This window comes from Propithecus coquereli, unplaced genomic scaffold (assembly GCF_000956105.1).
Source record: "Propithecus coquereli isolate 6110/MARCELLA unplaced genomic scaffold, Pcoq_1.0 Scaffold519, whole genome shotgun sequence".
NCBI classification, from domain to species: domain Eukaryota; kingdom Metazoa; phylum Chordata; class Mammalia; order Primates; family Indriidae; genus Propithecus; species Propithecus coquereli.
In genome coordinates, this window is record NW_012151052.1 from 352,499 (window position 1) to 364,332 (window position 11,834).

Here is an 11,834-nt window from a genome sequence, read left to right on the forward strand (position 1 = left end):
GATCTGTCTAGTCTAGGAGTAGAAGTAGCATGTCTGCCACCTGTGGCTTCCACAGTCTGTGAGGTATCCCCCACCCCTGTGAGATAGACCTTCTGTGCCTCATTCAGCTGTAGTTTCTTAGTGCCACAAGAGTGGGCTCACAATAAGCAATTCTTAAGGCAATGATTGCTGTCACATATTCAAGAATTACTTTGGCTGATGTTTTCCAGAGTGGGATTCTGCTGGGCCAGCAGTAGCCAAACAGCACGTAAAGGTCCTAGGGGTTTGCTTGTTGCTCTCACTCATCCGCTGGGGATACAGAGGTGAAGCCAAGCTTGTCTCTGAAGAGCGCCCAGTCCATTGGAGGAGGACGCAGAAACCAATGAGGCCAGATAGGCATTGCTGCAGAGGAGGCACAGAGCTGGTGTAGTGCCCTCGCCATGGAGGGAAACTGGTGCTGGTGGCTCTGGAACAATGTGAAGTAGGGCTTCCTCCTGGAGATGGCATCATGCATAGTCCAGACCATGCCAAATAAAGGGAGCAGGGACCTTCATGCCATTCTGCTACCTAGCTGTCTTAGCACGTTGATGCTGCTATAACAAAATAACCTGATACTGGGTAATTTATGAAGAACAGAAATTTATTTCCTCACAGTTCTGGAGGCTGAGAAGTTCAAAATCGAGGCACCAGCAGGTTCAGTGTCTGATGAGGGCCCAAGTGTCCACTTGCTTGCTTATTAAATTACTTACTGATTTATTTATTCATTAATTATTTATTCATTAAGACAGGGTCTGGCTTTGTTGCCCAGGCTGTACTCAAACTTCTGGGCTCAAGTAATCCTTCCTCCTGAGTAGCCATTATTACAGGTACATGCCACCACGCTTGGCTTCTGAGATTGTTTTTTGTTTTTTACCCTTTGACCATTATCCCCATGCCTCCCCCGCTCCAGCCTCTGTAACCACCATTCTGCTCTCTCCATCTATGAGTTCAGTTGTTTTCAATTCTGCCTATAAGTGAGAATGTGTGGTATTTGTCTTTCTGTGCCTGACTCATTTCACTTAGCACACATAATGTTTTCCAGTTCCATCCGTGTTGTTGGAAATGACAGCATTTCCTCCTTTTAAAAGGCTGAATAGTATTCCACTGTGTATACACACCACATTTTCTTTATCCGTTCATCTGTTGATGGAGGCTTAGGTTGATTCCATAACTTGGCTATTATGAATAGTGCTGCAATTAACATGGGGGTGCAGACATCTCTTCAACAAACTGATTTCAAATCTTTTGGGTAAATATCCAGAGGTGGGATTGCTGGCTCATACGATATTTCTATTTTTAGTTTTTTGAGGATCTTCCATACTGTTTTCCATAATGGCTGTACTCATTTACATTTCTACCAACAGTGTGCAAGTTCTCTTTTCTCCACATGCTCCCCAACACTTGTAATCTTTCATCTTTTTGATGAGAGCCATTCTGACAGGTGTGAGATGTTATCTCACTGTGGTTTCAATTTGCATTTCCTTAATGATTAGTGATGTTGAGCATTTTTTATATCTGCCGACCATTTGTATGTCTTGTTTTGAGAAATGTCTTTGCAAGTCCTGTACTCATTTTTTAATTGGGTTTTTTGTTTTTTTGATATTGAGTTGTTTGAATTCCTTATATATTTTGGACATTAACTCCTTATTGGATGTAGGACTTGCAGATATTAACTCCCAACCTGTAGGTTATTTGTGTATGCCATTAATTGTTTCCTTTGCTGTGTAAAAGCTTTTTAGTTTGATGTCGTCCCGTCTGTCTATTTTTGCTTTTGTTGCCTGTGCTTTTGGGGTCAAATCCAAAAAATTATTGCTGAGACCAATGTTATATAGTTTTTCCCCTATGTTTTCTTCTAGTAGTTTTAGAGTTTCTGATCTTTACAGTAAAAAATATCTTTATAGGATTGCATAATAAACAATTGCTAATTATCTAATACTTTGTGTGTGCTAGGTAAAAATTCAGCATTTGTTTGTGTGGTTTGTATTCTTGAAGCCTTCTGGGAAATGAGCTTACATTTTAAAGACTTAAGAAAAGACTGTTAATTTAACTCTTTCCTTTCTTCTTCTCTGTCCCTACTGTCAATGTTACCAGTTTCTCTTTCTATGATTGGGCCTCATGGATATATCTCTGCATCAGATTGGCCTCTAATGATTGTGAGTATTTCTCCTCATTTTTTCCTTTTTTAAAAATGAATTTTGTATCCTAATTGGAAAATTTAAAAGTTTTATAAATAAGAGCTTAGTGGCTAATTAGTAGCCACCAACTGGCCCTTAGTAGCTAATGCTTTGACATATCCTGTATTTCTGGTTCCAGAGTGACTGGAAAATGAAAGATTGGACACTTGAATGTAGAAGTGCCAACTTTCAAATGATCAAAAGGCTTAACTGACTAAAACTGCTTCTCTTCCTACAGTTTTACATGGTGATGTGTATTGTTTATATATTATATGGCATACTCTGGCTGATGTGGTCTGCCTGTTACTGGAAAGATATATTAAGAATCCAGTTCTGGATCGCAGCTGTTATTTTCCTAGGAATGCTTGAAAAAGCAGTTTTTTATTCTGAATACCAAAACATCAACAGCACTGGACTGTCGAGTAAGTTCTGGCTGTCTCCGTAAATTTTAGTATGACCTCAGAGTTTCCTAGCACTGTGATGAGAGCTGTGGGAGGCCGCACCCCTCTGTACAGTGGTTTGGAAATAGCCATATTATGGATGAAGAGGAGGGAAGCCAAGAAGAGAATGTCAGAGTAGGACTCTGATCTGGGCTAGCATGTGTGTTCTCTTCATTTTCTATTTTCCTTCTTGCTAACTTTCTCCTCACTTTCCTCCTGGGAAAAGGAAAATTCCCATCCCTGAGGTTCAGCTTGGCTTAAAACAACACAAAGTTCTGGATATGGGGACTATAATCCTTTTATCATATTTCTCCTTTTCTCCCCCCATCTTCTTTTCCCTTCTCCTAAAAAGAAAAGAAAGGAAATTTGGTCACAGGGAGTAAAGCCAGTGATGCTGGAATGGATGGTGCCTACAGCCTTCTTGCGTTCTCCCCACCTCTTCCATCTTGCAAAGATCTTCATATCACTGGTGGAGGCACCATCACAGTTTGTGCAATGGAATGTATGAAGCAGGGAGGGCATAGAGTTGGGCATCCTCAGATGTGACCTAGGCTTCTAGAAGGTAGATTTCACGAAGGCCAGAGAAGTAAAGGTACAATTCCACCACTGAACTTTTGGAAAGGGAGATAGCTCAAAAGGGTTGAAAGTGCTCAAGAGTGTATATCTGAGTTAATAGTTACAAATGATCTCGGCACAGATTTTCAAAGGGCATGGTTGTGTCTGCTAGTTATTTTAAGTTATTCCAGAAAAAAAAGTGAATTGCAATATAGAAACAAATCTGGCATAATGTCGATAATTATTGAAGCTGAGTGATAGATGCATGGAAGTTCATTATACTGCTTTCTCTGTTAGGGAATATTTGAAATTTCCCAAGATAAAAAGTTTAAAAGGACATGTACCAAAGAATAAAGAAAAGGTAAACATCCAGGGATACATATTGATTTTAATGCATTAATAATATATTACACTGTAAGAATTTTTTATAGTTTTTATGCGTGCATGCAAATACTAGAAACCAGATAATGAAGGAAGGGTAGGTCTGCTGCTTAGGACTGAAGCATTCTTGGAAGTCAGAGAAGACAGTTGGCTCCTTTGCTGTTAGTGGTAGTGATCTCTTATCTAGTGAGGGTAAGGGTGGCATGAACTTTGGTGAGGAGCAGCAAAAACCTGAGATCCGTGAAGACATGACAGGCAATTTGCCATCCTCCAGGGAATCCAAGCCCCCTGTCTGATGGCACTAGAAGGCTTGGAAGAGATACCTGGGCCACTCCCAGTGTCTTTGAGGAGTCCTTTCCAATGGGAGAGGTGCTCGAAGACTGGGCATGAGCTGATGGCCTTGCCGATCTTCCCGAGTGGGAATTCTGTGACATGAGCTCTCTAGCTCAGCATTGGTTCTGGAAGGATTGAATTTAGGAAAATCATTAAAGGGATGAGAAGCAGTGATTTTAGGACTTAACATGGGTACATTAAGAATAGATGATGTCAGACCTATTTCTTTCTTCTGGGCTGCTGGATTGGCAGTTAGGAAGATGTAGTAAACTTAGTATACCTGGACTTCTTAAAGGCATTTGACAAAGTCTCTTGTGATTTGGAGAAGCTCATACTTGGAGAAATATGAGCTGAAAACTGGCATGCAAGCATATCTAAAGAGTTCATGCAGGTCTCTTCTTTTCAGTCTTGTCAGTCTAGAGCTGTCCTGTATGGTAGCCACAAGCCACATCTGGCTATTTAAATTAAGTAAAATTAAATAAAATTAGAAATTCAATTCCTCAGTTGTACTAGCTGCATCTCAAATACTCAGTAGCCACAGGTGACCAGGGGTTACTGTTTTGAACACAGATGTAGACTGTTTCCATCATCACCGAAAGTTCTGTTGGACAGCACAGGTCTGGAGCAATGGTTCTCATCCCTGGTTGCACAGTAGCATCACTTGAAGAACTTAAAAATGGTGCCAGAGATTCTGATTGGGGTAGGCCTAGGAATCAGGTCTGTTTAGATACTTCCCAGGTGATTCTGATGTGTGACTAGGATTGAGAGCCATTGGGCTAGAAGGAAATTTTCAATGGTGTCTGTATCACAGATTTTTAGACCTCATTGCCATTTTATTCTTGTTGTGAAACTTGTTGGTTTGTTCAACTAACATTTATTGTGCCACTATATGTTTGTGGAGAGCATTCTTTAAAATTTTATAGGTGACGTGAGGCTGTTAGGAGTTGTAAATACTTAGGGGCATAGAGAATCATTTTAGATGGACCTTTTTTTCCCCTGAAGATACATGATGGGAGGCAAAGAGATTTGACATCGTGAACAGAAATCAATGGGTGCAATTTAATGCATAAGATCTTGAACTTGGGGTTGAAATACAAAGTGCTTTAAAAACATAAAAGGGAAAGTTTTGAAAAGAATTTAGAAGTTGAAGCCGATGAAAAGTGAACTCAGCACATAGGCAATTATAGGGTGGTTGCCTCTCACAAGGTCCCACAACCTTGGATTGCAGCAGAAGCAGGAGCCGCGAAGGAGTTGAGAATCTTGCTTTGCAGATCACGCTTTGCCAGAAAGGTTGTATTCACATTGCTTCAAGAGGGATATAGACAGTCCATACTGAGCAGCTAATGGAGGGATTGAAAACACTCCCATCCTTAAACATCTGTGATCTGAAACCCTTTCTTCACATTCTCTACTGTCTCTTGGAGAACCCATCTATTGTTTTCCTCCTAAAGCTTTATTTTCTGTGGAGTCACCTACTAAACATCTGAATACCTCGCAGGCTTCTCAACCGCCCTAAGGCAGAAATGGGACTCATCCTTCCCCAAGCTTGCTACTCTGCTAGGTGTTCCTCTCCCTGGATGGCACTGCCATAATCCTCTGGCCACTCTTCTTGCCCTCTTCCTCTTCCTCTAGTTCTAGATCTATCCTTAAGGCATTTGACAAGATCTCGTGATTTCTTGCAGAAAAGATGGAGCTGAAAACAATGTGAACTGAAAACATTAGGTGGATTCACAACTGGTTTCGTTACCATATCTGTTTTCTGTGCTCTGATCATCTCTTACCTAGATTTCTGGAATAGCTTCCTGAGCATTTTCCTTGCCTGCAGTCTTATTCCTCTCTAAGCCATCATAGGTAGAGCAATCCTGATAAAATAAAGCCATCCATTTTATTCCAGCAGTCAGCAGACTTTTTTTGTAAAGGCTGTGTGGTAAATGTTGGCTTTGCAGGCCACGTGGTCTCTGTTGTAACTACTCGGCTCTGCCATTGCAGCATAAAAGCAGCTACAGGCAAAATGTGAGCAAGTGGACATGGCTGTGTTCCAATAGAACTCTTTTCCCAAAACAGATGTAGGGCCAGACTTGGCCCACGGGTTGTAGTTTACCAACTCCTCTTTTACTGCACTGTTTACCGTGATTGACTTCCCACTGCCCTTGGCATCAAGTCCAGACTCCATAACAGGGCCCCCAACCCCAAGATTGGTCCCTGCATTTAGCACTAGCCTCTTGCCTTACGTCTGCCATCATACCCTCTGCTGCAGACATACTGAACTTTTACCTCTTGCAACATATTTTGCTTCTCCTCTTGTCTCCTCCATGCCTTTGCATGTGCAATTTTCTTTGCTTTTCCCTTCCACCCCCTCAGATACTTAACTCCTACTTAGCCTTCAAGTCCTGATTAGGTGTCACTTTTTCTGAGCTTTTCTGGACCCACTTCTGCCTCCTTCAAGTGTAAATGAGATTGGCCTTCTTCTTAGTCCCTGGGATACTATGTTACCTCTAGCACTTAAATTCCATTAACTGTGCTAAATTCTATGTACTTGGCCTAACCAGAGTACAAGCTCCATGAGGCAGGGATCAAGGTGTCTCTTTTACTGTTACAGCCACACAGTTGGAGCATAACAGATACATTTTAAGTGAATAAATGATGAGGGCATCCTGCAGAAAAGAGAACTCTAGAGGATGTTAAGTTTTTCACAGGACAAGGGGAGAGAGCATTCTCGGTAGGGGGAGGAACAAGAACAGAGGGAAGCTCAGGGAGACAGGTTTCAGATTGATATAAGAAAACTATGCCCAGTAGAGTTGATCAGATAGATATGGACTGAATTCATCAGGAGGTAGTGAATTCCTCTTCACTGAGGTTTTAAAACATCAGTTGGATTAGATGACTTTTAAATCAAATATGGCCAATTAGTCTGAGGTCAGATTGTAGTTGTACACAGTTCCTGTTTAGAATCTTGGTCAGCTAGCTTCCAGATGTGCACAAAATGAAGTATTTTCTTTTTCCTCCTTAGCCCAAAGTTTATTGATATTTGCAGAGTTGATATCTGCAATTAAGAGGACGTTGGCTCGCCTCCTCGTGATCATCGTGAGCTTGGGTTATGGCATCGTAAAGTAAGTACCGATGGTGTCGAAAAGTCCTGAGTTTCCAGTCCAGCAATTCAGTCCATCTGTTAATACATTATGAGTTTGTGAAAATGGAAACTTCTCAGTATCATAATGCAAGTCCCTTAGGGAAAAATATATAAGAAGATGTTAAAAGATTTTCACATACTGGCTATTTTATGTTATCTTCAAATAAAGACCCTGAATTTGAATTCCAGCAACTTTTTATAGTTAAATGAATAATCAACTTTAAGGATAATGAAAATGTAAAATGATTCTTGAAGTTCAAATCATTTTCTGTTTTCTAGACATACAGTTAAGGTTTTTTTGATCATATTTGAGTGTTGTGAGGGAGAGTGGATGAAACACCAAGTCAGCACCATTTCTGACTGGCACCTGCCTGTCCCTGAGGGCCCTACTTCTTCTGGGCAGGTCTCTTCCTCCTCACACCTGTGACTCACTGGGCGTGAGTATGAGAGAATGTGTCCTCTTTATCCTCATTGCTTTTTTTTTTTTTTAAATCTTTGTTCTTCCTTCTTCCCTAAAACCTCTGATTCCCAAAAGCTCAAGTCTTCAGACTGGATCGCCTTGTGCATCTTACAGCACTCACCCATGAGTTTTCAGATTTCTTCCTCGTCCCTTAACTCTGTGAGTACGTGCTTCACTGTCTTCCCCCTTGACGTCGGGATTCCCTGTGATGTCAGCAGCCGTGTGTGCCCTTCTAGTAACCTGATCTCACCTTCTCACCTTTCCTACTCTTGCCATTCACCTCATTTCAGCTACTGAGTCCCATGGTCATTTTCTAAACCCGATTATTGCATATAACTGTACCCTCTACATAACCTCAGTTTTAAGCAATCCATTTTTCAGCTGTCACCTCCTCTGTTTCCTGTTTAATATGTCAGTTTCATTTTTGATTCTAGTATAGCCTCTGGCCTTTAAACCCTAGCACGTTCCACTGTCCCTCCCCATCTTGTGTCCTCTCCTTCTGCCGTTAGCTTAGAGTCCTTGGTCCAGCAGGGCACTGACACCTGAAGCCTCCTGCCTTGCCCTTTGTCAGGCTTCTTGACAAAACTCCAGCCTGGATAAATCCAGCTTTCCATCTGCTGCAGGCTCACACCCAAGCAGGGGAATTTGCCCAAAACGAACAGTGGGCCACACCGCCCAGGCTTGCTTTCAATTCATGACCCTGAACTTCAGGTGTGACCTTAGTGCTGCTGGCTATTGTACTAGATTCCCTGGCCGCTTGGCTTTTCTCACACCCATCTCTGCAGATGACCATTCATCCCTTCTCTCTCCTCAAACCTCCCATACCCCACTCCCATCCCTCTCAGCTGACCTTGGATCCTTTCTTACTGAGGACGTAGAAGCCCTCAGGAGCGGGTTCCTGTCCTCAGGTGCTGTTATTCTCCCTACATCTGGACGGTACACAACGCTGTCCCTGCCCTGTGCCTGCTTGTCTGTTAGAGAAACTGCTCCAGCAGTCGGTTCTGTTTTCTCCTGCATTGTCAGTTTTTCTCTTTCGTGGGTCACTCCCATCAGCATTTTGTTATTTCCATCATCTTTAAAGGCAGAGCTCTCCATCGGCTCCACATGGCCCTCTCTGTTTCTACCTCGTTTATCTTCATTCTGTGCAGCTTAACTTTTCTAGCGAGTTGTCTGCACTTGCCACCTCAACCTCCTTCATTCTCTTTTGAAAACACCCTGGTAAGGGTTTACCTCATTGCTCTATTGAGACTGCTCTTGTCAAGTCACATGGCCTTCCCCTGCCAGGTCACGTGGCCCTACCCCGCCCTGCTGCAGTGGCCCTGTGGGCAGCTTCAGTTGAGGTGACCTGGAGCTGCTTGGTATCCAAGAGTTCATCTTCTGTCCCCTCATATCTTCAGCTGCTCCTTCCTGATCTCTGCCGGACCTTCCTCGTGTCCCTGAGCTCCAGCATGGCAGTGCCTCAGACCTCTGCCCGATGGCCTGCACCCCGGGGCCTCTCATCCAGTTCTGTAGCTCTCACTTCAGAGCACATCCAGAATGAGCCGCCCTTCCCTTCCCTTCTGTGGCTGTCATGCTGGTCACACCACCGTGTCTCCTTCCTGGGCCACATCCGTAGGCCCCTCACTAGTTTCCCTGCTTCTGCCCTTGTCATTCTTCCTGCAGTACAGCAGTAGCCAAGATGATCCTTTTAAAATGTACCTCAGATCTTGTTAATTCACTCCTGCTTTTACTCAGTAAAATCCACATTCCCTTCTGTGGCATTTCCAAAGTGGCACCCATCTGTTTCTCTGACCTCATCTCCGCCCCTCTCCCTTTTGAACACTCTGCTCCGTCCTGCTGGCTGGCTTTCTTGTTGTCTCTGTTCCTCAGACACAGCAGACGCTCCTGCACGGTGCCGTAAATGCCTCTGCCTGTGAGCCTCTCCCCGGATCCTGGGCACGGTCTACTTCCTCACTTCTCTCTGGTCTCTGTCCCACTGCCACCTCCAAGGGAGGATGGCCCTGTCAGGATTCCTAACAGCACATGTCATCTGCCACCCTGTCCCCTCATCCTTTTTATAAGGCCACTTGATGAATATGTCAGTATTTATTGTCTGTCCCCCCTACTCGATGTGAGTCCCAGGGAGTAGGGCCTTTGCTTTTTGTGTCTTGACCACGGGGCCCCAGTGCAGTCCCCACACGTGGCAGGCCCTCAGTGAATGTGCATCGAATGCTTGCGTGTACGTTTGTGAGCTCGGGGCTGGTGTAGTTAGTAGGATTTTAGCCAAGAAACCTTTTTTCATTGGACTTCTATTGAGATTCCTCAAATGCTTTTTGTGGTCTTAGTACAGTGTAGAGAGCATGGAGACTTCTCGCTGGGGGATCTTGTACCTTACAGTTCTAGTTACGAACATCAGGCACCCATGGGTGCAGTGTTGTTACTGGGAAGGGAATTGGAAATTGAGCTAATGGGTATAAGGGCACAAGCCCTTTTTGAATGAATCCGTTCACTGTTACCAATAGCTTGTTCAACTCTTATGAAGTGAGAGTAGTAATAATTCTGGCCATTTGGAGGTTCTGGTTAGCTGGTTATAATGAATCAAAATTTAGATTCATTAAGTTATGTAAATAGTCTTAAATATGAGCTATGCCATTAGTTTAATTTTTACTTAGATTTTGTTTTAAAATGACCATCTTAAATATTTTTTCAGAACCAGGTTTTTTTCTAATTACTCTGAGGATTTTTGAGTATCCTAAAATGTATGTGCAATAAATTTTGATTTGCAAATGTCATGAAATTTTTATTCAGTTTTCAAATTGTGAAATCTTGCATTTTCCCAACTCATTTATATTTTTATTATTATTTTTCATTTTTTTAATTTCAAAATATTAAAGGAGTACAAATGTTTTTAATACGTGGCTTGAGTCAGGGCTGTAAATGTGCTAATCACCTGAATAGTGTTCATTGTACTCGTTAGATGGATTTTTGCCCCTCCCCTTTGCCTCCCTCCTCCTTGATTTCCTATGACTTTTACTTCCCTCTGTGCACTTGTGTGCCCATTAATTAGTTCCAATTTATTAGAGAGTACATGTGGTATTTCTTTTTCCATTCTTGAGATACTTCTCATTCATATTTTTAAAGAGTCAAAAATGTTATTTTAACTCTTTCAAGTTTAAAGAATGAAAATGAAATTCTATTAGCATTCTTGTTCTGGTTATTGAGAGGCAGTTCTGCCAGTAAGAGGCAGAAGAGATGTAGTGGAGTTCCATCTCCAAATATCCTGCTCTTTCTCTGTCCTTGTCATAAGGCAAGTGGATTGTCTCTATCAAGACATATCTTAGAATGGTTTGCAATTAACGTTAGTGAAAGAATGAAATTATAATCTCTGCCAGTGGCACACAGAAGTGGGCACTTACTTTCCTAGGTTTCATCAACCTACTCTTCCATTCTATAGAAATACTACCTGTATTATGTTTATTATATTGCTTGGATTTTAGCAGCAAACTCCTGTGGCACCTTTGTGACCTCAAAATGCTGCTTCATGGACATCAGTACAGCTTCAGGTCCTAGAGGGAGAGACCCTTTTTTTCCGGGTCTGTTTCTGATATTTTATAGGAAGTAATCACTATTTCCTAAAACAAAGTATTATAGATTATAGGAAATAATCACTCTTTTCTAAAATAAAGTACCTCATGGGCAAGAGCAGACTGATTTGATTAGATAATGACTTCTCTGGTGTTGGAAATAGCACCAGTTACTGTATTCAGATGCAATGTACTTACCCATGCTTTTTCTTTTTCTTTTTTTCTGTTTCTTCTTCCTCGTTCCAGGCCTCGGTTAGGAACAGTCATGCACCGAGTGATTGGACTGGGGCTTCTTTACTTTATCTTCGCAGCTATTGAAGGCGTGATGAGAGTCATTGGGGTAAAAACTGCATACATAATTCCACTACCCTTTTTTGTTGTTGCTGTGAAATGTGATTTTACTTTTTATATCTCTTAAAGATAGAAATTTGTGAAAAAGGCCCAATTTGAGCTTTTTTCCTATGGGATATTTTCTTTTTAACACTTCTGGAAGGAAAAGGCTAAACAGAATAGTGCTTGAAATGATATGATTGATTGTGAAGGTACCATTTGAAGTCATGCCAGGAATTAGCTCCATCCCAGAAATGTTCATGGTTGTTCTGTATAAAGAAAATTTGTCTTTGTCATCATGCAGTCCATAGACATTAATATGTCCTTGACACTGGATTTTAAAATGGATCAAGTTAACAAAAAATTAATTATGCCCTTCAGGCAAACAAACATTACATTTCATAACTCTTTTAAGTCTCATTTGGTTATCAGTTTTCTCTGACTGGTATG

The 11,834-nt window shown here is 41.9% G+C and overlaps 1 protein-coding gene across 1 annotated transcript in view; it reads left to right on the forward strand.

The window, feature by feature from the left end:
• TMEM87B (transmembrane protein 87B) overlaps positions 1-11,834 on the forward strand; it is a 57,619-nt gene that overhangs the window by 17,675 nt on the left and 28,110 nt on the right. Inside the window, exons 5-8 of the mRNA XM_012656760.1 lie at positions 2,110-2,171; positions 2,431-2,614; positions 6,912-7,011; positions 11,301-11,394. Of these exons, the coding sequence (XP_012512214.1) occupies positions 2,110-2,171; positions 2,431-2,614; positions 6,912-7,011; positions 11,301-11,394 (440 nt within the window). The remainder of the gene's footprint in view (positions 1-2,109; positions 2,172-2,430; positions 2,615-6,911; positions 7,012-11,300; positions 11,395-11,834) is intronic.